General features: G+C 49.1%; 1 protein-coding gene and 1 long non-coding RNA gene across 3 annotated transcripts in view; both read right to left on the reverse strand.

The window, feature by feature from the left end:
• The window catches only part of ACBD3 (acyl-CoA binding domain containing 3), a 33915-nt gene that overhangs the window by 4473 nt on the left and 3201 nt on the right, over nt 1-26241 (reverse strand). Inside the window, exons 1-7 of one of the 2 annotated variants that reach the window (XM_043568571.1) lie at nt 23725-25791; nt 12294-12435; nt 11504-11644; nt 8184-8342; nt 6582-6756; nt 3551-3737; nt 977-1261 (exon numbers count right to left, since the gene is read on the reverse strand). In XM_043568571.1, the coding sequence (XP_043424506.1) occupies nt 977-1261; nt 3551-3737; nt 6582-6756; nt 8184-8342; nt 11504-11644; nt 12294-12435; nt 23725-23821 (1186 nt within the window). In that variant the 5' untranslated portion in view covers nt 23822-25791. Of the gene's footprint in view, nt 1-976; nt 1262-3550; nt 3738-6581; nt 6757-8183; nt 8343-11503; nt 11645-12293; nt 12436-23724; nt 25792-26241 lie in introns of those variants that run through there. The other variant, XM_043568570.1, reaches the window with a different exon arrangement.
• Nucleotides 4497-6217, reverse strand: LOC122476181. Its single transcript, XR_006295414.1, has 2 exons — nt 5211-6217; nt 4497-4980 (listed from the first exon to the last, which is right to left on the reverse strand). It is a non-coding gene; the product is annotated as an uncharacterized LOC122476181 (long non-coding RNA).

Below are 26241 nucleotides of genomic sequence, written 5' to 3' on the forward strand. Positions count from 1 at the left end.
AGACAGAGCTCCCCCTCCAGGCCCCGGGCCCACGCGTGTGTTTCCGTAAGTGACCTGAGGGCCAGGCGTGCACACGTGCGGTGATGCGGTCCCACTGCCCACCTCGAGAGCCGACTCAACTTTTAGCCTCCCTACAGCCACCTCTTTTAATCTACCCCAGCGGGATCTCCGTGAAACACCGCCAACCCTCTCCAGGACAAACGGTCTGTTCACAAGTCAGCCGAAAGGTGAGCCGGGTCCCAGGACGGAGGAGGTGCCTCTCCACTGTCACGGTCAGGACGTTCCTCCCATGCCGCCCTCCACCGAGCTGACACACGGACCCAAGCGCCCAACTAGTACGCGCACAAGCCCCGGGCTCTCACTTCCATGCAAACAAAACCAAGGAGACCATCTTCTCAATTAGTAAGCGTGTATCTTATAACCTACCTCCCAGACGAGAGAGTTTACACTGCTCTTGGAAACACTCCATTTTGCTTACTTAGAGAAAATAAAAAATTACTTTCCTGTAAAATGGGGAATGGCTGAAATTTTTCTTTAGCTACGATATTCTGGCATGAGCTTCTGTATCTATGTAAAAACAAAGTCTTAAGAGTAAAATCAAAAAAGCGAATGATCAGAAATGTAAATTTAAGTAAATTCCAGAGTTGGCAGGATTTCTTGCTTACTCTTTAAAAAATTTTCAGAATCATCTTGCACATTTGGCTTTCCAACACAAAATGCTCGACGTAAAACACTATTCAGGAGGCAGTAAAACAGCCCCCTGCCAGAGAGCCCTGCTGGGCCCTACAACAATGTCCCGTTCAGGCCCCAGTCCCTTCCGGGAGGCTGGCCCGTCCCTCAGCCTTTATGGCTAAGGTCACACTAACGAAGACACGAATCCCTGTCGCAAAAGTGTTAACCAAGAAGCACGAGGCGGGCTGACGCGTGACACCCCCCACCCCCTTCGGCACCCGCCACTGCGGACCCACGGCCTTACCTTCCTCCTCCTCGTCGTCGTCACTGGACTCGCTGACGTGCACGCTGACAGCAGTGTTTGGAGAGTCTGTCCATTCAAAGTACACCCCAAATCCAATGTCATAATTGTCTGTAGCAAATTCCCAAAAGAGATACGATCCCTCTTCGTGGGTGGGGACGCGAACGGTGACCACTTCTCCTCGGCCCACTGTAATCACGGAGTCCGCGTCCTGCCGAATCTTCTCTTTGAAGTCTTTGATCTGGGGTCGTGTCCACATGGACGGAGCTGCTATTACTGGAAGAGATTCTAAAGACAACAGGAATGCAGGAATGACACACGCTGAAGAGGACGAGCCTTCACCTGGAGGCACCGAACCCGCACACCGCCCCTGCCCGCCCCAGGCAGGCGCACCAAGGGCCATCTGTTCTACCTCAGTTGTACTTGGGGTTGAGGACTCCGAGGAACATATGGGCTTCCTGTGGAAGTCTCCCCCCCACTGGCTACATCTGCCAATGTCACCAGCTATCCAGAGGCCACTACACCACTTCAGGGAACAAATGCAATCCACAATCTAAGAAGTGATTTTTTTTTTTTTTTCCAACACTCCGATTACGTATAGGGATTTAAGACTGACCCTGGAAAACTCGTAGCTGGACCCAGGAAAATATTCTAATAAAGAAGGGAGACCCGGGTGCCCCGGATGGCTCAGTCGGTTACGCATCCAGCTCTTGACCGGCTCAGGTCATGATCTCACAGTTCATGGGTTCGAGCCCTATGTTGGGCTCTACACTGGCAGTGTGGAGTCTGCTTGGGATTCTCTCTCTCCCTCTCTCTCTGCCCCTCCCCCACTCATGTGCACACACGTTTTCTCTCAAAATAAACAAACTTAAAAAAAAAAGAGAAGATGGGGCGCCTGGGTGGCTCAGTCGGTCAAGTCCGACTTCGGCTCAGGTCACGATCTCGCGGTCCGTGAGTTCGAGCCCCGCATCAGGCTCTGGGCTGATGGCTCAGAGCTTGGAGCCCACTTCCCATTCTGTGTCTCCCTCTCTCTCTGCCCCTCCCCCGTTCATGCTCTTTCTCTGTCTCAAAAATAAACATAGACATTAAAAAAAAATTTTTTTTTAAAAAGAAGAAAAAGAAGGGAGATCTGGATTTAGGAATAAATTCACTTTTGGATCTGGACAAAGAAAACCGGGCTTTGACTTCAATCACTCTGTCAAAAACAAACAAACAAAAACAACAACAACACTCTTGACCTCTGAAGTCAAGTTCTAGGGGCTATTCTAAAGGAGCTCAAAGAAACAGAAAAACTCGGACAGGACTGGCCCCACTAGGGACTGAACAGAGAGGATTAAGTCTTGTCGCTTTTATGTGCACCAGACTACTCAGGTTTCCCAGATGTGGTCACAGAACCCTTGACAAAGGTTCATCTGAAAATACTGACAAACGTGGGGCGCCTGACTGGCTCAGTCGGTAGAGCATCCGACTTGGGATCTTGGGATCGTGAGTTCGAGCCCCACATCGGGTATAGAGATTACTTGAAAAAAACAAAAACAAAAACAAAAACAAAAAACTGATAAACTCTTACAGGCAAAAAAAGAAGAGGGGTTAAACCACAGGACATCAGGTCTTTTCCAAGCTGTTTTCTGTTACTCACTCTAACAAGACAAGGCAGATATCTGAAACCGCCTTTCTTGTGAACCACACCACCGCCCAGGCCGTGTCCCTGAAACGCTCTCCCTTCCTTCCTCAGTTAGCTCCTACCCTGGCTTCGGCTCTCGCGGCTCAGTCGTCTCTTCCCCAGGAAGCCTCTGCTGACCTCTGTGACTAGGTCACAGTCCCCTCATCACACACTCTCCACCTACGACCGCGGTACTCCAGTTTCAAAACCACAGGTAACGCGTGACAGGCAGCCTCTGAGACGCACCCCACCCCGTGAGCCTCACCTCTGGGGAGTCACGCACTTGGGAGGTCGCCAGCCACCATGTCCCGGGGCCGGTATGTGGGACCAAGAGAATACAGCAGAAGCGCGGACACGTGATTTCCAAAGTCAGAATGTAAGAGACGTGCCACCTCTGCGTTGATCTCTTGGACCGTGTTCCCTGGAGGAGAGGCTTCACGGGGCAAGGAACCGAGGTCTCCCGCCAAGAGCCAGCCCCGACTTGCCAGTCGGGAGAAGGAACCACCCTGGGCAGAACCTCTGCCCCCTGGCAGCATCCTGACCCACGGGACCAGGACGACCACCGCTCGGCTGAGCCACGCCTCCGTTCCCGAACCCCCCGTAATCCCTCACCCACCGTGTGAGACGACGACCACTGGTTACCCGTGAGCCACGAAATTTGGGTCTTATTTGTTACACAGCAGCAGATAACCAACACACAACCCCAAGTGTCCAAAAGACATCCGACCTGCCCTTCCTTCCATGCTGTCCTAACGGTCACCAGAAGCATCAGATTCTGACGTAAAGGGTAAAAAAGCATCCAACTCTCACAAATAAGTAACTGCTCTCCAAAGCTAGTTAGCCGGACCTCCGACGTGCCTTCCGTGAACTCAATTACGACCTCTGGACAGATCAACACAGAGGCCAAACCATACCTTTTGGTCCATTCTCCACGGCTTCTTCTGCAGCTTCCGGTTCGAGGTCTTTCTCGGAGCTGTCCGTGTGGGCTTTGGCCTGTCCGTTAACCGACGTCCTATCACTCGGCACAGCTGCGGTCACCTTTGCCGGCGTAGGCAAAGCGGCTCCCCCAACTGCTACCTCCTGCTGCTTCTGGAGCGCCGCCTGCGAGTGGAGAAAGAGGGAATATACGCTGACTGGGCCGGCATACAACACGTGAGCCCTGGGGCAGACTCTGGCCCATGTCTGGGTCCTACCAAAGCACTCCGCTCCAAGAAATTACTAATAGACTTCATCCACTGTATCCCATCTGTGATGAACATTACAGATGTGACGTTGGAGTAAAAGCTAAAAACGATCCAAATTATCACGGACAAAACCTGCAACGGAAGGTCACGTTTGCATGACCTGAGGATCACTAGAAAAACTGACTAGGAAAAATTAAAATAGAGAGACATAATCAACCCCAAATACAACCGAAGGTAAACACTGAACACAGTAACATTTGTTCTTAAAACGGACACAAGAAGATCTCGATCAGATTCAGAAACCTACAATCTGAATCAGGAAAATTACACTGGGTAGAAATAAATGATCACGAAGGAAAACTCACAAAGGCAGAAACTATCATTGGTAAAAGCTCCCTTCCGGGCCTTCCGTCCCCCTCCCCCCGCTGTAAGCGCTATGATCAGCCTCACCTAGAACACTGCAGATGTGCTTTGCCTGTGTGTCAACATTATCCACTTGGAATGTATAATAAATGCTCTTTTTCGTGTCTGGCATCTTTTACTAAACATTATTTCTGTAAGGTTCACCCACAGAGTGGCAAGTAATTGTAATTTGCGCTGCTAGGACATTTCATTGTGAAATTACAAAATTCATCTGTTTTACTGTTGGGCATTTCAGTAACTTTAAAACAAGAGGTCATAAGTAAGCGTATGTTTACGAAAGTAGAAAATAAAGCACAGGGGAAAAAGCGTCGGTAATCTCACGGTTCAGGACAGTGACGCAGTTTAGCGTATCTGTATTTACATTTAACGTGTCACCTGCAAACCGACTACTTCAACGAACAGCGACACTTTCTCCGGTGCTAACGCAGGCGAGTGATACACGGAAGACTTCAAAATACCTTCTTCCGAGGCCCGGATTCTCAGTCTTTCCCCATCAGTCTCCAGAAAGAGTACCAGCGTCCAGAAAAAGAGCATGCAACCAACCCAAGTGGGCAAACCCAGAACATTCAGTGAATGACAGGCAAGCAAAAGAAAGCATTTCTGTTGGTGATCAGCAGGCCCGGCTCACAGGGTCGCTGTCCAGGAGGCCACGCTTGAATTCCTCCAGCAGAGCGAACCCCCTTGGGGATCCCACTGTCCACCAACGGATTCTAACTATCACGTAGAACAGATCATACCTCTTTTTTTTTTTTTTTCAACGTTTTTATTTATTTTGGGGACAGAGAGAGACAGAGCATGAACGTGGGAGGGGAAGAGAGAGAGGGAGACACAGAATCAGAAACAGGCTCCAGGCTCTGAGCCATCAGCCCAGAGCCCGACGCAGGGCTCAAACTCACAGACAGCGCGAGATCGTGACCTGGCTGAAGTCGGACGCTCAACCGATTGCGCCACCCAGGCGCCCCAATACCTCTTTCTTTATATCATCTCTCATCTGTACTTTGGGAAGTTTTAAAAGCACCGGAAGGTATAGAACAATCACCCACGTAACTACACCTCCACACGAACAAGTCTTAGCATTCTGTCACTTTGCTCGGTATTTATAAAGAAAATTAACACTTTATGAGGGCTGAGGTTTCCTCTGATCCTTCCCCAACCCCTTTCCTTCTCCATTCCCAACGACATCCAATATGGTCGATCACGGTAATCCAAATTACGGATTCCAGTTCTTTCTGGTTCTCTTTCCAAGATTCTTGGTTTGCAGGTATCTTGATTTGCAAGATTCTTGACTGCAAGATTCTGTTCTCTTATTTAAACGACAGCAACCTCTAAACAGGACGGGGCGTGTGAGCCACCCTGCTGAAAAACCACCTCGAGGCCCACCACAGAAGCAGGGACGGGGGTGGCAGGCTAAAATAAGACACGGGCTTTCAAGGACAGCAGAGAAACCCCTCGGAATTCCCACTTATTGTCTTGAATAAACTAGGTGAACGTCGTTTTCACCCTCTCACAAACGACAAAAATCTGCCTTTTCCCTCTCGGTAACGCTGAAGACCCCAGGGAAGAGGTACTTGAAGCGAGGAGTGAATTTTCAAAGAACTTAAAGAGGTAGGCAAGACGACGAGGAACGCAGAGCCACCACCGCGCCCCACGTTCTCCTCGCTCAGACTTTTGGACCGGCAACGGGTGCTTTAGGAGCGAAAACTCCATGAGTAAAGCCGGCCAGGCTAACTCCAGAGGCAGTCACGCCTCGGCCCGATGGGCAACGCGAGTGCCAGACCGGCCCTCCGCCGGAAGCACCGGACACTTTCACGTGGCAGCTCGCTCTGTGAGGGTAACGGGACAGGCACCGGGACTTTCGTCACCTTCTCGCGGACCAGGGGAAAGGGTGGGAAACTCAGACAGCAGGTGACGCGTCTGATAGGCAACAAGACAACGGCAGAGCCGGGACAGGATCCGAGTGTCATGTGGCACCTCCCCCCCCCCCCCCCCCCCCCCCCCCCCCCCCCCCCACCCCCCCCCCCCCCCCCCCCCCCCCCCCCCCCCCCCCCCCCCCCCCCCCCCCCCCGCACTGCCGCGCCTCTCCCCTCCTGCGTGGGGCAGGGAGCTGGAGGAGCACCGGCGGCCACGGCACCTGCCGCCGCCGTCAACGCGGCCAGCCCGGCTCTGCCGGATCAGCCAACGGCCTCCGGGGACGGTCCTCCCGCGGGCGGTGGTCCACCCGTGACCCCCGCCTGCCAGGGCCGCCCTGGGAGACACCGCCCCCGTCCCGCTCCCCTCACCACCACCACCACCACCCCCCACCCCCACCCCCACCCCCGGCCCCGGGCGGCGGGCGCACCTGCTGCTGGGCCAGCTGCGCCTGGTACAGCTGCTGCATGTACTGCTGGTAGTGCTGCTCCTGCAGCTGGCGCACCAGGAGCTGCTGCTGCTCCGAGCTGCCCGGGTACTGCTGCGCCGCGTACTGCCGGAACTGCGCGGCCGTCTGCGAGTTCAGCGCCGCCATGATCTGCTGCCTGCAAAACGCGGAGAACGCCCGCCGGTCGCACCACGGCCGCCGCGCCGGGCCGCGCGTCCCCGCTCTCCGTCCCGACCAGCCGTCGCCCCTCGAAGGCTCCGGGCGGCCGACGCGGACCCGTCGGCCCGGGCCCGTCGGGAGGCTCTCCGAGGAAGAGCCGGCACGGACGCGGAGGGTACTACGCGCCACCGGACGCGGCGCCGGCGCCGCCGCCGCGACGACGGACCCCGCGGCCTCCGGTGCGCACCCCTCGGCCTGAGCGTTTCCGCGCGAGGCCGCCCGGCGCTCAGCACCCCGGCGCGGGCGAGGCCGAGAGGCGGGGCGCGGCGTCCGGGGACGTGCCCGAGATCACGCCGCCGGAGCGGCCGGGGCCGGGGTTCAAGTCCCGGCAGGCTTCTCGGACCCGGCCGCTGTCAGAGGGGGACTGGCCTCTAGGCCGGAGGGGAGACACTGAACCGTGGGCCGCGGCTTCTCGACCTGAATAGAGGAGGAGCAGCGAGGGGCAGAAGAGTGACTAGAAGAGGACGCGAGGGGCCCTGGGACGTGGAAAGGAAGCCAGTGAAAACCTGAGGGTCTCTTGCATCTAATTTAAAGCCCGCCTCAGGGCGCCTGCATAGCTCAGTCGGTTAAGTGGCCGACTTCGGCTCAGGCCGTGATCTCACGGTTCGTGGGTTCGAGCCCCGTGTCAGGCTCTGAGCTGTCAGCGCCACTTCGGATTCTGTGTCTCCCTCTCTCTCTGCCCCTCCCCCGCTCGCACTCTGTCTTTCTCTCAAAAATAAACAAACATTAAAAAAAAAAATTTTAAGCCCGCCCTAAAGGAGAACACGGAAAACGGTCTCCGGGCCCACCTGTTACTATAAATGTCTGTCGTGTTCTTCCACACAGGCTCCACGTGCTTAACTCAGTTATGTGACCGACTCCACAAAGACCTCAACAGGCCAATGACAGATAAAGCAGAATGTCACAATGACACTGGGCCTGGCCGCCCCCAGAGGGAACGAGGCCCGGGGTGGGTCGGGAACTAGCCCGACGCCTTTCCGAGGAACTACCGAGAAATAACGAGACATCAGCGGACCCTCACGTTCTCTGCAGACCTTCCCCGATGTCTGCAGCGTTAAGCCCATCCTGCCTGTACCCAGAGCTCCCTCTGCAAGAGCCGGTCCCCTGGGAGACGGCTGCGCTCACCGCCCCGAACAGGAAACGGTTTCGGGTCCCAAACCCCGTACTCAGAACGGCACCTGCCATGGGCCGCACCGCCCGGATTCTCTGTCCCGGGCCCGTGTCTCTGGGCCTCTCGGACTCTGGCCGGTCTGGCGGATGCACGAACACCCAGAGAGGGCAAAGCAGACGCACAAGCGGGGAAGCAAGACAAGGTCACGGGGACCCGGAGACAGAGCGAGCGGACGGCGGGCACAGGTGGCTCACTTCTGCTGTTCCAGCCGCAGCCGCTCCTCCTCCAGCCGCCGCCGCTCTTCCTCCTCCCGCCGAAGCCGCTCCTCCTCCTCTCTCCTGCGCTTCTCCTCCTCCTTCTGCACCCGCTCTCGCTCCTCTTCTTCCCGCCGCCTTCGCTCCTCCTCCTCCTTCCTACGGGGGAGGACAGGGAGGACAGACACCGTGAGCGCCGCACGAGGGCTCCCGCTTCAAAATAACCGAGGCCGTCTTTCCCGGTGACCGCGGACTCGGCCCCGAGAGGACGCGGTGGTCTTCTCACGCTGCGAAACGTGCGCGCTCCGCCAGGAGCCATCTCCCCTCCGGAGCCCACGTCACCGCACGCAGGACCACGGCAGGGACATCGGCCACCGGGCAGCACAGAGAGGTGTCCGTCGGGAAGACACCACTGCGATCACGACCATACGCCCACAGCCCGAAGGTTTCCCAGCCCGGCGCCCTCCCAGCCCGGCACGGTGCTCTCGACACCAGTACAGAAGTGAACGTTGCCCCTCCAGTGCCACGGAGCCACAAAACTACGAGTCGTGGCCGAACGTACTGATGTTTACTCTGCTCGTGTAATGCGAAGAGCAGGCAAATACAAAGGACGCCTTCCTGGGTCCGTTACCATCTGCGGAGAGAAGACGGCACTGACAGCAAAGCGGGGACAGGGCTCTGGCCTGTGCTTTACGTGTTGCTAATGAAAAACATTTCTAGGGCACAGATCTGTAGGTTACTTCTGAGTTTAAACAATACCAAAGCTTTCAGATGCCCACTGGCTTAGTCGGTAGAGCACGAGACTCTTACTCTCAGGGTTGTGAGTTCAAGGCCCACGTTGCGGTGGAGCCTACTTAAAATTAAAATAAGAGGCGCCTGGGTGGCTCAGTCGATTAAGCGGCCGACTTCGGCTCAGGTCATGATCTCGCGGTCCGTGGGTTCGAGCCCCGCGTCGGGCTCTGTGCTGACAGCTCAGAGCCTGGAGCCTGTTCCAGATTCTGTGTCTCCCTCTCTCTGACCCTCCCCCGTTCATGCTCTGTCTCTCTCTCAAAAATAAATAAACGTTAAAAAAATTTTTAAAAATTTAAAAATAAATAAATAAAAATAAAAAATATCAAAGCTTTCAGACGCCCACTGGCTTAGTTGGTAGAGCATGAGACTCTTAATCTCAGGGTTGTGAGTTCAAGGCCCACGTTGTGGTGGAGCCTACTTAAAATTAAAATAAGGGGCGCCTGGGTGGCTCAGTCGGTTAAGTGTCTGACTTCAACTCAGGTCACGATCTCACGGTTCGTGAGTTCGAGCCCCGCGATGGGCTCTGTGCTGACAGCTCGGAGCCTGGAGCGTGCTTCGGATTCTGTGTCTCCTCCCTCTCTCTGCCCCTCCCTCCTTCACGCTCTGCGTGTGTGTGTCTCTCTCTCTCTCAAAAATTAACAAACATTAAAAAAAAATTATTTAAAAAAATAAGTTACAAAGCTTTGAACATAAAAGAGAAAAAGAACAGCAGGAAATGTGGGTGCCGCCCCATCCAGCCCTCGCCCTCCCCTGGTGCCTCTCTGGCTACGCGCGGTGCGGACGGCAGGGTGGCTGAGGACGGGACACAGAAGATCTCTGAGCATCTGAGAAGACACCACACTTCTTGGTCTTACCATGACAACTGCGTGGGTCACCCCGCTTTTCTCCCAAAACTCCTATAATTGATTAACAACACATCCGAGCCACAGCCAAGGCTCAAAATATAGCGATAACATGACCTACTTGTAACCTGTCACAGATGGCAGGGGGTAAGATGTTCCAAGGCCAGAGCGAGACTTCTGGACTGAGGAACTCTAGTCTTAAACGCTTTCAAGGAGTGCTAGATGAACTTGATCTCATGACAGAACTACAGTGTTAAAAAGAAAAATACAGGGCGCCTAGGTGGCTCAGTTGGTTAAACTTCCAACTTCAGCTCAGGTCATGATCTTGAAGTTCAAGAGTCCGAGCCCCACCTTGGGCTCTGTGCCAACAGCCCAGAGCCCGGAGCCTGCTTCGGATTCTGTGTCTCCCTCTCTCTCTGCCCCTCCCCCGCTTGCACACGCTCTCTTAAGAATAAACAAACACGTGGGGCGCCTGAGTGGCTCAGTCGGTTGAGCATCTGACTTCAGCTCAGGTCACGATCTCACAGTTTGTGAGCTGGCGCCCCACATCGGGCTTGCTGCTGTCAGCACAGAACCTACTTGGGATCCTCTGTCCCCCTTTCTCTCTGTCCCTCCCTGGCTTGCGCGTGCTCTCTCAAAAATAAACAAACATTTAAAAAAATAAATATCTAAATAAGTAAACAAGTAAATAAATAAATACGCAAATGAACGAACGTTTTTTAAAAAATCAAAACTTGTCCTTTGGATAAAAACAATCTTCTTTTGGATAAGTGCCTTCTGAAAACGTCCGAAACGATTTCCTATCATCCTACACAGGAACGGACTGCACCTAGGGCTGTCCCTTGATGAGCCGGTGGTTACAACCACAGACACAAGGGCTGTCTACGTCCTTGTGCTGTGACGGAGAAGTTCACCTTCACGTTAAGTGGCCCTGACCGCTATCCTTCTCTAGTGTTTGTGCCTATTTTTCACGGTTTCTGTCTTCTTCCTATCAGGCTGTTTTCTCTTCTGTTGTTTCCAATTCAGGTTAAGGTAGAACACCAGAGAACCAACTGTTTCCAAAGTAAATACAATCTGAGGAAAAACCGGTTTTATGGTGTCACTTTCATTACCCAGAAATTTTAGATAATCAAAGTCATCGGAAGTACACCCTGTAGATAAACGCGTTCACCGCAATGCTGCTGGACTCACAACCACGACAGAAAACCCCATAAACCTAAACAGCGTACTCAGCAACTCCCCCTCCAACCTCTGCAAATACCTAACAGGCCATCTGGGAGCCAGAGCCAACACGAATGTCTCCATAAGGCCGACCGAGTAGCACGGGTGACAGCCGTGCTACGGAGCACACTGTTCTAGAAGATCGAGGGAAAAGGCAGCAAAGGGTGAGTCGGACCAGGGGCGCAGGGTGGGGACGGTGGCCCAGGTTACGGGGGAGCTCGCTCAAAACCTCAGCGTGACCAGGACGAGGAACGCCGCCACGACGGGGCGGAGGTGTCTGCGGAAGGGACAGCCAGGCGAGAGTGGCAGCCCAGCCCCCAAACTCCCAGGACAATCGGCCGCTCCCACCAGCGGGGCTGGACGACCGCCCTAAGGAGTGGGCACCCGATGGAGGACAGATCCCACACGCAGCAGCGTCGGGCCGGGCCGCACCGGGAGGACACGCGCCGTGCCCTCGAACCTCACCTTTTCTTTTCTTGCTCCTCCTTCTCGATTTTGTGGGACGCGACGTACGTGGAGAAGAGATGGCAACACCTGTTCAGGAGCTCGACAAACTCTACCATGGCGTCCTGTTTAGAGGTATTTCCCAGGGCCGCCCACTCTCTCCTGGAGGGAAAGCGGGACAGGTCACCTCCTCGCCACAGAGCGGAACGTGCCTTCACATAAGCCTACGCGCGAGCAATTCTCAATCAGAACTAAATCGGAGAGGGACCCTAGTATAAGGCAAAGGCTCAAGTCCTCAGTTTCAACGAGCAAGTGGGGTTGACTAAACGAGCTAGGCCACGCGCGGCCCAAACTCACAGCCGTAACCGCGACTGAATGCCCTGCGGGTCCTTCCCACGCCAGCAAAGGGGTATCGAAGAGTCCCTCTCCTCCTGTCACCGCATTTTAGTCGTAACTGAACGCGCTCCACGGTGCATTCTTTTTCTGCCACAACTCTGTGCGCGTCCCACAAGGACACGGCTTACTGTATACTTTATGTGGCTGCTTTTTGTATTATTTGGGGAGGATCAACTTTAGCCGCGCTTGTCTTATGTTCATAATCAGAGGAGTAAACTTCTTCCACATTATTTATGCAAACACATCTCCACGCCAAACACACACACACGTGAAGATTCCAGAAGCTGCGAGCGGCAATGTCTGTTTCAGTCTGACTCTAAGCTAAGGAGCCCGCTGTTTACATCTTAACCAACTGGCTCTCCACTCGACTCAACATTACTGTCGCTAAATCCGTTATACAACAAAACATCGTTACCTCCTGTCATTCCCCAACACATCAAAGAATCCAACCTCAGGACAAGTGTCTGGATTATATGGACCCATAAGAACCTGCTTATGCAGTGCCACAAGCTTCAGTTTTTCTTCGTAAGTGGGATGAAAGGCTTTGCCATCTTTTTCTGCAAGAAAAAGAAACACAGAAACAATCAGAATTGGCAAAAAAAAAAAGTACTTTTGGTATCCGACGACGCCGTTTCGCTCTCTAAGGTAGTCACAAACTACCTGCGATAGATACAGATCTTACGGTGAGAGTTTTATTTCATATACTGAATTTTAATAGAGTCTAAGGCAGAAACCCTTTATGCGGAGTTGTTTTTTTTTTTAAATTTTTTTTTTTCAACATTTATTTATTTTTGGGACGGAGAGAGACAGAGCATGAACGGGGGAGGAGCAGAGAGAGGGAGACACAGAATGGGAAACAGGCTCCAGGCTCTGAGCCATCAGCCCAGAGCCCGACGCGGGGCTCGAACTCACGGACCGAGAGATCGTGACCTGGTTGAAGTCGGACGCTTAACCGACTGCGCCACCCAGGCGCCCCTATGCGGAGTTGTTTTTAATGAAGCCAAGCACCGATATCTATGTTAAAACTTCTACAGAAGAAACCAATCTGTCAAGCTAACAGGCACACACATACAAACTGTACCACCTGACATTTTCTACATATTAAAACTTGTTCAACAATCATTTTTACAGTTTTTAACTTCATTTCAGAGAGAGAGCATGGGAGCAGGGGAGAGGGGCAGGGGTGGTGGAGGAGAGGAAGAGACAGAGACAGAGAGAGAGAGAGAGAGAGAGGGAGGGAGGGAGGGAGGGAGGGAGGGAGAGAGAGGGAGAGAGAGGGAGGGAGAGAGAGAGGGAGGGAGAAAGAGAGAGAGAATGAATGAATTCCAAGCAGGCTCCATACTCAGTGTCGAGCCCAATGAGGGGCTTGATCCCACAACCCAGGATCACCCCCTGAGCCGAAATCAAGAGTTGGACACTCGGGGAGCCCAGGTGGCTCAATCGGTTAAGCGTCCAACTCTTGGTTTCGGCTCCAGTCATGATCTCATGGTTCACGGGTTCCAGCCCTTCATCGGGCTCCACCCTGGGAAGCCTCTTTGGGATTCTCTGCTTCTCCCCCTCATCCTGTGCACTCTCCCTCTTTCCCTCTCTCTTTAAATAAAGAAAAATTTTTTTAATTACAAAAAGTAGTATGTATTGCCTACAAATTTTATCCTAGTACATAGTCGTCACCAAAATAAAATCACTGATGAGAAAAGAATGTGGGTTAAAGCTTATGAACAGGAAACTCAGCAGGAAAAAAAAAAAAAAAAAAAAAGAAGCGGCCAATAAGCATCCCAACATATTTAATCAACTAGTCACGAAAATGGCAATCAAAACCATACCAAACCATAACCAAAACTTGTGCCCTGATATGGTAAAAAAAAAAAGTCAGGTAACATCAAGAGCTGGTAAGACCGGGACAAAGAGGCACCCACGCTCCCGGACGATGCTGTCAAGTATACGCGGTTACCTTGGAAGGTAACAGTTATGTTAGAAGTTTTCTTGGAAGACAAGTTAGCGATAGATTCCAAAATCATAAAGGTGCACACCCTGCCATCCAGTCCTTCCAATTCTCGTTCTCTCCCCTTCATACTGTCCCGAAAACGGACAGAGGCACGTGCAGGGATATTCGCTGCCGCTGTGTGCTTGCCATCCTGAACAATCTAAAAGTTCTTCGAGAAAGAAACGGCTAAATAATGTAACATATTTGGACTGTGGCATATATGACTCTAGGAAGTAGTAAGTGAAAAACGCAAGCGGCAGAAGATGATACACAGTCAGAGCACACAACACGCTTCATCAATCCTAAGCACTCCCCCAACCACACACTTGAACATCTCTAAAATCAGACTTGGTTTTACCAGCTGACATTTTCAAGTTACAAATAAGCAGGTTTTCTTTCTTAATAGCATGTAAGATATTAGGGAGTCTTAAAGCTTTTAAAAACGGGGCGCCTGGGTAGCTCCGTTGAGCGTACACGACCCCGGATTTTGGCTGCGGTCATGGTTTCAGAGTTGAGTTCGAGCCCATCGGGCTCTGTGCTGATAGCGCAAAGCCCGCTTGGAATTCTGTCTCCTTCTCTTTCTCTGTCTGCTCCTCCCACGTGCACGTACTCACGTGCTCTCTCAAAAATAAACTTTTAAAAAACGGGAAAAAAAAGGATCTCAGAGTTGACACAATACAGCAAGTAAACACACCCACATACATATTCTACAGGTACGTTTACATGAATGTAAATGCAAATTAAAAAAATCCAGGAGTCACATCACACCAAAGGAAACCGAAGGAGTCTCACAGAGAATTTAAGCCTTACTTGTCATTGTAATCTTTCAAAGGAAAATGTGCTCGTAAGCTGAACTGTTAAGAGGAGTTTCCTTTTTTTTTTTTTAATTTTTTTTAACGTTTATTTATTTTTGAGAGAGAGAGAGAGATAGAGAGAGAGAGAGAGAGAGAGAACATGAGCTGGGGAGGGGCAGAGAGAGGGAGACACAGAACCCCAAGCAGGCTCCAGGCTCTGAGCTGTCAGCACAGAGCCCGACACAGGGCTCGAACTCACGAACCGTGAGATCCTGACCTGAGCCGAAGTCAGACGCTTAATCGACTGAGCCACCCAAGAGCCCCAGAGAACTTTTATATACTTCTATGTACCTGCACTTTTTTTTCCAGTAAGAACAAACTCATGCGGTATTTGGAAAAAAATATTAAGAAAAGACACTGGGACACTGATCTTATTTATTTAATACAAATCCAAACAACTCAAGCAACCTGTGGACCTGCCATCTGTCTTTGCTACTGAGCAAACAGTATCACTAGACAATTAGCACCAAGGAGGAACTTCCTCTAAAGCTTTTTGGACAGGATTAGCAGAGTTATTTATTTACCAAGTAAGAGGCAATTCCCACTTCAAAATCTCTTAGAATGCTATTTCAGGGTGCCTGGGGGTCTCAGTCGGCTAGGCATCCGACTCTTGGTTTTGGCTCAAGTCATGATCTCACGATTCATTGGTTCAAGCCCTGGTCAGGCTCTGTGCTGACTGTGCGGAGCCTGCTTGGAATTCTCTCATATTCTCTCTCTCTCTCTCTCTCTCTCTCTCTCTCTGCTCCTCCGCCACTTGCGTATGTGCTCTCTCTCTCGCTCGCTCTCAAAATAAATAAAAATAAACCTAAAAAAAGAAGAAGAAGGTGTCTTGGGTTTTTTTTAGTATTTTAAAAAAATGTTTATTTTTGACAGAGAGACAGAGAGACAGAGACAGCACTAGTGGGGGAGGGGCAGAGAGAGAAGGAGACACAGAATCCAAAGCAGGCTCCAGGCTCTGAGCTGTCAGCACAGAGGCCGACAAGGGGCTCGAACTCACAGACTGCGAGACCGTGACCTGAGCCGAAGTTGGATGCTCAACCGACTGAGCCACCCAGGTGCCCCATGTTTTGTTTTTTAAAGCCAAAAAGAACTACTTCTAAGGATACCATTTTGAGCCTTATAAAAAGAAATTACGTGCTGGTGACTCAAGGTGAAGTGAGCCTAAGAAACAGCAGGGGTGGAGCACAGGAGGTACAAGTCCTTGCTTTGTTCAGTCAGGATTGCTGGGGTTTGTTGCTTTCTCCTTTAGGGGAAAAAAAAAAGCCTGAATTGTATGGAAGTGGTTGCTTTGACCTAAATAAATGTAAATAAAGATAAAATCAGATGGAAACTTTATCCACTAGAAGACCACTTTCCCGATTAGTCATGTAATATAGCAATTTTCAAACCTACACACACACACACACACACACACACACACACACACACACTCTCTCCTACTTGCTGCAGGGAGAGGATTTGACACCAACAGTCTAGTACATATCAACACAATTTTTCTAGCCTATGACTACTACAGTTATTTCAGTGGAGGGAGGGTCCATTTCTTACCAGGTAATGAATTTACTCCTTTATTTCAAAGACCTAGCCCTGCAAACTAGGAGCAGGGGAAGAAGGGAGAGGGTAGGCAAACAACGAAACTGTGACAATTAATTAGCAAGTTGTCAGCCTAACCTCCCGCCCTAAAAAGTGACTCATCCACAGGCAGGGTGAGTTTCCGGATTTCTGAATGTCGTTTTAACATCTGCCCTTTTTACTGCCTGGCTCAGCTGGAGCAGCATGGGACTCGTGACGTCTGGTCTGTGAGTTTGAGCCCCAGGCTGGGTGTAGAGATTACTTAAAAATAAAATCTCACAGGGGTTCCTGGGGGGCTCAGTCAGTGAAGCGTCCGACTTCGGCTCGGGTCATGATCTCACGGTTCATGGGTTCGAGACCCACGTTGGGCTCTGTGCGGACACCTCGGAGCCTGGAGTCTGCTTCGGATTCTCTCTCTCTCTCTGCCCCTTCCCTGCTTGCACTCTGTCTCTCTCTCTCTCTCTCAAAAATAAATAAAATGTAAAGAAATAAATAAATAAAATCTCACACACAAAAAAAGAAAGAAAGAAAGAAAGAAAGAAAGAAAGAAAGAAAGAAAGAAAGAATACATTTTCAGTGTTAGCTGTGGCCCAGCGTCAAATTAATCTGTTCACCACCATGAACCCGAGCACTCAGCACCACGCTTGGTTCATGGGTACCACCTAACCCATGCCCGACTAAAGAAAAAACTAACTTCATAGGTCAATTTCTGTGAGAATTAGCAAAACGGTATGTTCGTTCTTATCAACTGTACTGGCATTTCCACAGAATCATGTGCACACTTGTTCAAGAACTGTTCCATCATCTTTCGTTAAATTCTACTATGGGATCTTCACATTAATCGGCATCATCCAACCTGGGGACCAAATGTGTCTGAACCAAAAACAAGCACGACAAGACAAAGAAAAGGAAATGCATCGAAACGTCATCTTTCTGAAAGATCGGCTTACAGAGTTTTCTTTAGTCATTTTTTATATTCCCAAATTTTCTTCAATATGCATAACGTACTTTAATATCAAATACATGTACACTTTTTCCTTTTTTAACAAACATTTGTAAAAAGTCAAGACAACTCATCTTTCAGCCTTTGGGACAAGGTTAACAGATCCATTATCCTCCCCGGAGGAAGAGCCACAACCCAGGAGGATGTGCAAATCCCGCCCTTGGTACACACAGCCCACACAGTGCTCGTGTTCTCAACACAGGATGTGTTTTGTCCGGTTTTCCAAGTCAGATGAGAATAATTTTCTTCTCAATTACTTACGGTTCCACAGGCATTAAATACGCTTAATAGGGAAGTTGTAACGCCATTAACTACACAGAAAAAGCCTTGATGAAACTCAAAAATCTCTCACCAGGACCACATTCCTAAAGGGAAGTTCTAGTTCAGTGCTGCCGGAAAGGAATACAGACTGGCATCACCTTAGGTTCCTGCAGTCACACGGTTAATTATTACCAAGTTATACTCTGTTTTCTACGGCAACCAAAAAACAAACGTGAAGTACGCTTAGAAAGAAACGGCAGGGCTATTTTTCAGGTACAACCGCATAAAGACACAGCAACAAGCAGACGGCTACCATCACCAAAGGGGAGCGTGACTGCAAAGCTAGTCATTCTTTTTTTTTTTTTTTTAAACGTGTATTTATTATTGAGAGACAGAGCGAGACAGAGCATGAGCATGGGAGGGGCACAGAGAGGGGGAGACACAGAATCCGAAGCAGGTTCCAGGCTCTGAGCCGTCAGCACAGAGCCCGATGCGGGGCTCGAACTCACAAACTACGAGATCATGACCTGAGCCGAAGTTGGATGCCTAAATGACTGAGCCACACAGGCGCCCCGCAAAGCTAGTCATTCTTAACTGACTGGACTGAAAGGGATCACCTGTTGGCATCTGTCCAGCAACAACGATTTTAAAAAGTTCATTTTCTATAAAACCGAAGACCGATAAAAGGTCACAAATCAGTTTTACCTAAAGGAGACAGACTAAAGCAGGGAGTGGCAAACTGGATCGATCATGCCCACTGCTGTCTTTATAAGACCTGGGAGCTAAGAATGGCTTTTGTAAAGTTTTCTTGTTTATTTTTTTAAATTTTTTTTTCAACGTTTATTTATTTTTGGGACAGAGAGACAGAGCATGAACGGGGGAGGGGCAGAGAGAGAGGGAGACACAGAATCCGAAACAGGCTCCAGGCTCTGAGCCATCAGCCCAGAGCCTGACGCGGGGCTCGAACTCACGGACCGTGAGATCGTGACCTGGCTGAAGTCGGACGCTTAACTGACTGCGCCACCCAGGCGCCCCAAGTTTTCTTGTTTAAAGTAAGCGCTATGCCCAACGTGGGGCTTCAACTCATGACCCTGAGATCAAGAGTCACATCTCTACCGAATGAGCCAGCCAGGTGCCCCTGGCTTTTACAGTTTTCAAGGGCTGTAAAGCAACAACAAAAAAGCAAAAATGGAAAAACAAAAACAAAGAATATAAATGAACACAGACCATATGTAGCCATTAGAGACTAAAATACTATCTAGCCCTTTATTTTTTTTTTTATGTTTATTTATTGACAGAAATAGACAGACAGAATGTGAGCAGGGGAGGGGCAGACAGAGAAGGAGACGCAGAATCCGAAGCAGGCTCCAGACTCTGAGCTGTCAGCAGAGCCCACAAACCGCGAGATCATAACCTGAGCCAAAGTCAGACGCTTAACCGACTGAGCCACCCGGGCGCCCCCTATCTGGCCCTTTTATAGGGAAAGTTTGCCGACTCCTGACTAGAGGAAGAAGTAAACTCAGAAGCCAAATGACTTCCAGGTATTCAAAAAAAAAAAAATGCCAGTATAATTAAAAGGATAGAGAAAGTATTTACAAAGTTCCAGCTAACCATGATGAATTAAACACACACCATTAGCTCTGATCCTCGATGAAAAACCTCCACGCAAACAAACAAGGGAGGCAATTTAGAGAACGCTGGGAAGGTTCAGGAACCGGGTTCCTGAGGCTCCAGGTTCATAAGAAGCTGGAGTCTAGATGGAAAAAGTAATGCTTCTTAGGGGTACTAAGAAGGAGGCACCCCTCCCTCCCACTGTGTTCGACAACCCCAAGCAGGCAGGCGGCTACCCGGCCCCTACTTCAGCAGAGGGCTGACGTTTACTGGAGAACCCGAATCACACGTGCTCCAGATGGGGGAGCACCAGGCTGGGAGTGAAATGCAGGACTAAAAACCGAGCAACGAGTTGCCCTCATCAACGGTCAACAACTTCCCCCCACCCTCCCTTCTCCGGCCTACTTCCTGAATGCTGACAACTAAGTTCCTACAACCCAGGAAGCAGCCAGGAGTATCTGCGGGGAAAAACTGACCCCAAAGATAAAACCTACAATTACTGGGGCGCCTGGGTGGCTCAGTCGGTTAAGTGTCCGACTTTGGCTCAGATCACGATCTCGCGGTCCGTGGGTTCGAGCCCCGCGTCGGGCTCTGTGCTGACAGCTCAGAGCGTGGAGCCTGTTTCAGATTCTGTGTCTCCCTCTTTCTCTGACCCTCCCCTGTTCATGCTGTCTCAAAAATAAATAAATGTTAAAAAAAAAACAAAAACCCTACAATTACTAATTCGAAAGGTACTGATGGTTTGAGGGTTCCCCTATGAAACCTCTGCTTTATCACCCTACAATTAAGGCTGTTACTCAAGGCTACAGTAACCATTCGGTCCCTTACCCTCCAACAGGAATGAATACTTGACGATCACCAGATATTTGAGAATGCTTCCAACACGGGAACACCCACACCCCCACACCTGAACCTTTTTTTTTTTTTTTTAACATTTATTTATTATTGAGAGACAGAGGGTGACAGAGCATGAGCAGGGGAGGGGCAGAGAGAGAAGGAGACACTGAATCCGAAGCAGGCTCCAGGCTCCAAGCTGTCGGCACAGAGCCCGACGCGGGGCTCGAACTCACAGACTGCGAGATTGTGACCTGAGCTGAAGTCGGACGCTGAACCGCCCGAGCCACCCAGGCTTACACTTAATATCCTTCAACTTTCAATATTACTTCAACTTACACTTAATATCCTCAGAGACAGAAGCTAATGTGTCCATTAAGCAAAACGAGGGACGAGAAAGAAAGACAATTTAGGGAATAAAAACTCTTAGAAATGGAAAATGTAAAAACAAATTAAAAAAAAAAATCTTCCAGGGCGCCTGGGTGGCTCAGTCAGTTGGGCATCCGACTTTGGCTCAGGTCACGATTTCGCAGTTGATGACTTCAAGCCTGACCTAGCTCTGTACTCACAGCTCAGAACCTGGAGTCTACTTCAGATTCTATGTCTCCTCTCTCTGCCCCCCTCCTCTAAAACAAACATTAAAAAAGTATTTTTAAATATTTCATTGGCTAGAAAATGGAGTTGAGAATATCTCCTAAAAGACAGAGATGGAAAAGATAAGAGAATTATAAGTTCAATTCAGAAGATCCAATATATTTTTTTTAATGTTTATTTTTGAGAGAGAGACAGCACAAGCAGGGGAGGGGCAGAGAGAGAGAGAGGAAGATACAGAATCGGAAGCAGGCTCCAGCCTCTGAGCCGTCAGCACAGAGCCTGACATGAGGCCCGAACCCACAAACCGTGAGATCATGACCTCAGCCAAAGTCGGATGCTCAACTGACTGAGCCACCCAGGTGCCCCAGAAGTTCCAGTAACTTAGTATTAACATTACCATAGAGTGAAATCAGAGGAAAAAAGGGTGGAAATTATCATGAAATAATATAAGGAAATTTCCCAGAAATGAAGGATGCAGCTTGAGACTAGAATGACTATCAAATATTGAACATCATCATTCAAAAAATAAACAGAAAGGAGATAAACAGAAATTCTCAAATGCTAAAGACAGAGAAAATTCTCAAACTTGTAGGAAGAGAAACAGGTCACAACACAGGATCAGGAATAAGAAAGACTACAGACATCTTTAGAGCTGGAACACTGAAAGCTAGAACACAATGGAATTATACCTTGAAATTCTGGGAAGGGACTCATCTTGAACTCTTGACCCCCAGTACTGTAAAACAGGTGTTGTTTTAAGCCACTGAACTTGTGGTAATTTGTTTCAGCAGTAATAGGACACTAACACAATACACAAAACATATTTTCCCAAGCAACTAAAAATAGAAGTGGCTTCTAGATTATGTTCTTATTAAATTCATAAAGGGGCGCCTGGGTGGCTCAGTCGGTTAGGCATCCGACTCTTGTCTTCAGCTCAGGTCATGATCTCACGAATTGTGGGATCGAGCCCCATGCTATCAGTGCAGACCCTATCTGGGATTCTTTCTCTGCCCTTCCCCCGCGCTTGCTCACCTCACACACTCTCTCTCAAAATAAACTTTAAAAAAATTCAAAGTATTTACAGTTCTAATATGACAACATAATCTGATAATAGTGTCATATTAAAAAATGCACAAGTATTTAACAGTTCTAATACAACAACATAATTGGTAACAGTACTGGAGTCAGTTAGCAAGCCCAAAGCTCTGAAAAATTAAGTCCCTTCCACCTGAAATTAATTATACAAAAGGTTATTAGTCTCACACATCGACTGCAAGAATAGGTTTATACACAGAAATCCTATTTTTCTCTTTTCTTTGGAGGTAAAGGTGGAGTGATGTAACAAACCATTTCAATGTCCCTTCTGGCCTTTATCTGTGAAATGAAACCATACAATCCATGAGCCGGAGAGGATAGTGACGATCAGTGACTGAATCTCGCAACCAAAGCTCAGACCCCCTGTACATTTCCACATGGCCCACAACAACGTGTCTCTGGATACACAACATAATAAAGATGTGAACAGCAGCAGCAGCAACCCTGGAGTGTGAGAGAAGGAGAAGCGGTGGAGGTTACAGCTTAAACTAATGTGAACTAGAAACTATTTCACTAAGTCTCGCGGTCACCGCAAAGAAAAAACCTGTAGCAGGTTCACCAACGATTAAGAAAGGGGACTCAAAGCATATCCCCCCAGCAACTGCTACCTTACGCCTGAGCAGGTGCAGGTGATGGGAACTCCCTGTCCCAGGCACGCGATTCCATCTCCGCGTGGCTGTGGTTTTTAGTTCTTTACTGAGTCGATCTCTCGCACTTCTTTTTTTATTTATTTATTTTGAGAGAGAGAGAGAGAGCAAGTGTGTACAACCAGGGGCGGCAGAGAAAGGAAAAGAGAGAGAATCTCAAGCAGGCTCTGTGCTGTCAGTGCAGAGCCTGACACGGGGCTCGATCTCACAAATCGTGAGATCATGACCTGAGCTGAGATCGAGCAGGAAGCTTAACTGGCTGAGCCACCCAGGCCTCTCGATCTCTCAAATTTCTATCCACAGGGTCTATTTCCAGCTCTCGGCATTAAAGAAAACACATTTCACAGATAAGACCTCAAAAAAGCCACAAAATACCCATCATGTTTGCCCAGAGTTCTCTACACTCTAGGCTAAACATCCGTAGCTAATTCCCTCACACTTGCTAAAGATCTACGTTTTATATCCCAGCTCTGTTAAGTATACAATAGGGACAAATTATTTAACCTTTCTGAGCCTCAATATTGTCACCTATAAAATGGAGATGACTTCTCCACAGGGTTCTTGTGAGGGTTACAAACAACGTGTTCCAATGTGCTGGTGGAGTGCCCACAAAGCACACACTGACAGTGGCCATTATGCTAATGATGTCCCACACCTGGACAAGTGGCTCTCTTCTGAAAGACTCGATTTGTCTTTAACCCTAAAGGATGCTGCCTCAAACAAAAAGCATTACCCAGGGATGGTCGGATCTGCACAGAAGAGAGCAGCATGTCTCTCTCTTCCCTCACCCTAGATACTGTATTTCCATCAAACCAGCCCGAGATCAGATTAATGTGCTGGTTGGGGGGGGGGGGGGGGCAGAGAGAGAGGGAGACACAGAAGCCGAAGCAGGCTCCAGGCTCTGAGCTGCCAGCACAGAGCCCGATGCGGGGCTCCAGCCCACAAACCAGGAGATCATGACCTGAGCCAAGTCGGATGCTTAACCGACTGAGTTCCCCAGGTGCCCCACAACAAACCTCTGAATAAAGGAAGACACAGGGTTTACAAAACTGAGTGGCAGGATAAGAAAAAGCACCCTAGACGGTGCTGACTCCAGAGCTCAACTCAGTAAATATTAAGCCACAGTAGCTCCCATGTAGCAAACAGATAAAAGCACAGTAGACCTCCCTTATCCGTGGGGTACACAATCCAAGACCCCTGTGGATGACTGAAACCACGGAGAGGACCGAACCCTTTATATAGAATGCTTTTTCCTATACATATACACCCGTGATAAAACTAAATTTATCAAATTAGGCACAGTAACAGAACAAGAATACTAAGATAAAACAATTCTAACAATACACTGTAATAAAAGTGATGTGGACGTGGCCTTACTGGCCCGTACTCACCCTTGTGATGACGGGAGATGATAAAACACGCACGCGATGAATGAGGTGATGAACGAGGTGATGTGGGGTAAACGACGCAGGAGCTGGGACGCGGCATCAAGGCTACCACGACCTTCTGACGCGGTGTCAGGAAGATCACCAGCTTCCGGACCCCAGCTGACCACCGTGGGGGGTGAAACCAGCGGTGAGGGGAGCTACTGCAGACACTATCTCCTCTTGGGGACGGTTTCCAGAGGGGGCACCTTGTGGAAGTTCATCACCACACACTTATGAGCTGTGTACTTTCCTGAATATGTATTAAATGAAGGGGAGGCTTCCGGGGGAATGTCAAAGTAATTCACATGAAACACACACGTACACACATCCCTGAATCTGTCTTCACATGAAAATTTCAGTTCAGCTCAAATGTAACATGAACTAGCCAGTAAGAAAATCAGACGCGTGAAAGGTATTACTATTCTCAGCGCCTATCGTTCCTTTCTTAGGACGGTCTCGTAGGTCTGTATGTTCTCTTACACTATTACACCCTTGTATCTAAAGGTGAAGACAATAAAGAAAGCAGAAAATATAAATTCAAAATTTAATAGATGTTGGATAGTAATAATTCAATTTCAAATTATCTGGGGCTAGACCACTCAAGTCCAGGAGGCACACACTAATGACACAGGCTACCAAAGAATGAACGACAGCTGCACATCACTGTAAAACCTTGATGGGGCCATTCATACAAATGGTGGGAAATGCCTGTGCTTAAAGATGACAAAACGAATGGAACCATCTCAGCATGTCCACGTGACTGCCTCTCTGAGACCCGTAACATAACTGAGCATACGACCAAGTCTAATCAACAGGAATGCTAGTGGAAATGCATCAACAATTCCATAAAGACACTGAGTCCAAGACTTACGACTTCAGTTCTGCCGAATTCGACTACAGGTTTTACATACCATACCCTCAAAAATACTCCTGTCATGCTCGCTTGCTCGCTCTCACACATGCACTCACACACGCGCGCGCACACACACACACACACACACCCCAGATCCCTAGATCTGTCTACTGAAAAGGCCTAGAAACAATGACCAATCCAGTAGCAAAGAGCACCCACTCCTATCACCCAGATGATGGCTCTTCAAAGGCTGTTTCCCACTAACAGGTTGGAACCTCGTCTCCTTGGACAAACGGCTAATTCCTGCTGAGGCAGGAAATGTATACGAATAACCTGGAAAATCTCACCACACCAGATAGCAAGGAAGCTATGAAAAACTACTAGTCATGTCAAAGGAACTTATGAGCGAATTTGACAAGGCTCCCACTTGCTAAAGACAGTATTGAGCATCGACAAGAGCTTAAAAAAAAAAAATCAAATACGTTTAAAAGCATGAGTACATAATGACATCAAAAAAAAGTGTCACCTGTTGAGGCCACTAGAGAAAGAACTCATTATTCTGAAAACTAATAAAGGGAAAGACGCATTCTTCCTTTCCTGTTTGAATTTCTACTCCAAACCAAATAGCATATGAAGAAAAGCATTCCAGTGAAAGAAAGACCATTAGACTATCACCATTTTTCAATCCCTAATGAATTAACACATCCATTTTCAATTTACACGAGTTTAAAAAGATCATTACATTAGCTAAGTGCAGGCCTCCCAAAAAATCTAATACTGTATTAGCAGCAATGGGATTTAGCAGGTCAATATTTTGATAAGCACATTTACTTCAGTCCTTTGGAGGCAATTTTTGCCCCATTACATTCAAAATCTCGAACCTGATAGCAATATTACATAGGAATTCAGATGGCTCTCTCACGCTTCACTCCTCCAGATATCCAAAGAGACTCCATAAAGTGATCACGTGGAGAAAAACCGTATGCATCTTTCCATGAGCCCTTAATATTTCCAGGCAAACATATTTAAAAAGTTCCCAAAAAGCGATGAGGCAGCAGGGTAGTAACTCTGAATATTTTCCTCAGCACACCTTCAGAAGAAGCAGGGTGTGCTTTCCACCTCCTGCAGTGGGGAGACCTCTCTGGAATCAGAGAGCGAGCCGGCCCTGCCTCTAACGCGCCAGTGGCCTGGATCAAGTTTCTCAACTAGGAAGCCCCAACAATACCCCAAATACTCAAAGGTCTGTGGCAACAAAATAACATATCTAGGGTTCTCAAAATGGTACCTGATGTGACTGCCACAGGGTCTTTAACTCCTCTCTTGGACCCTAAGTCCCTTCACAGCAAAAGTGAATGTACTGTTCATCTATATTGGTGACCTGACCCACCTACTTAGAACGTTATCTGTACTGGGGACTTAACACCGTCTCAAGTTTGTTTATTTAGTCTTAAACTCATTTGTTTAAATAATCTTGACACCCAGTGTGGGGCTCGAACTCACAACCCCAAGATCAAGAAACACAGGCTCTACCGACTGAGCCAGCCGGGTACCCAACGAGGTCTGAAGTTTAGATGGGAAGATGCTAACTGACATTTACCTGTATTTTCATCTATGATTTTATTTTTACC

Source organism: Prionailurus bengalensis, chromosome E4, assembly GCF_016509475.1.
Source record: "Prionailurus bengalensis isolate Pbe53 chromosome E4, Fcat_Pben_1.1_paternal_pri, whole genome shotgun sequence".
In the NCBI taxonomy this organism is placed as follows: Eukaryota; Metazoa; Chordata; class Mammalia; order Carnivora; family Felidae; genus Prionailurus; species Prionailurus bengalensis.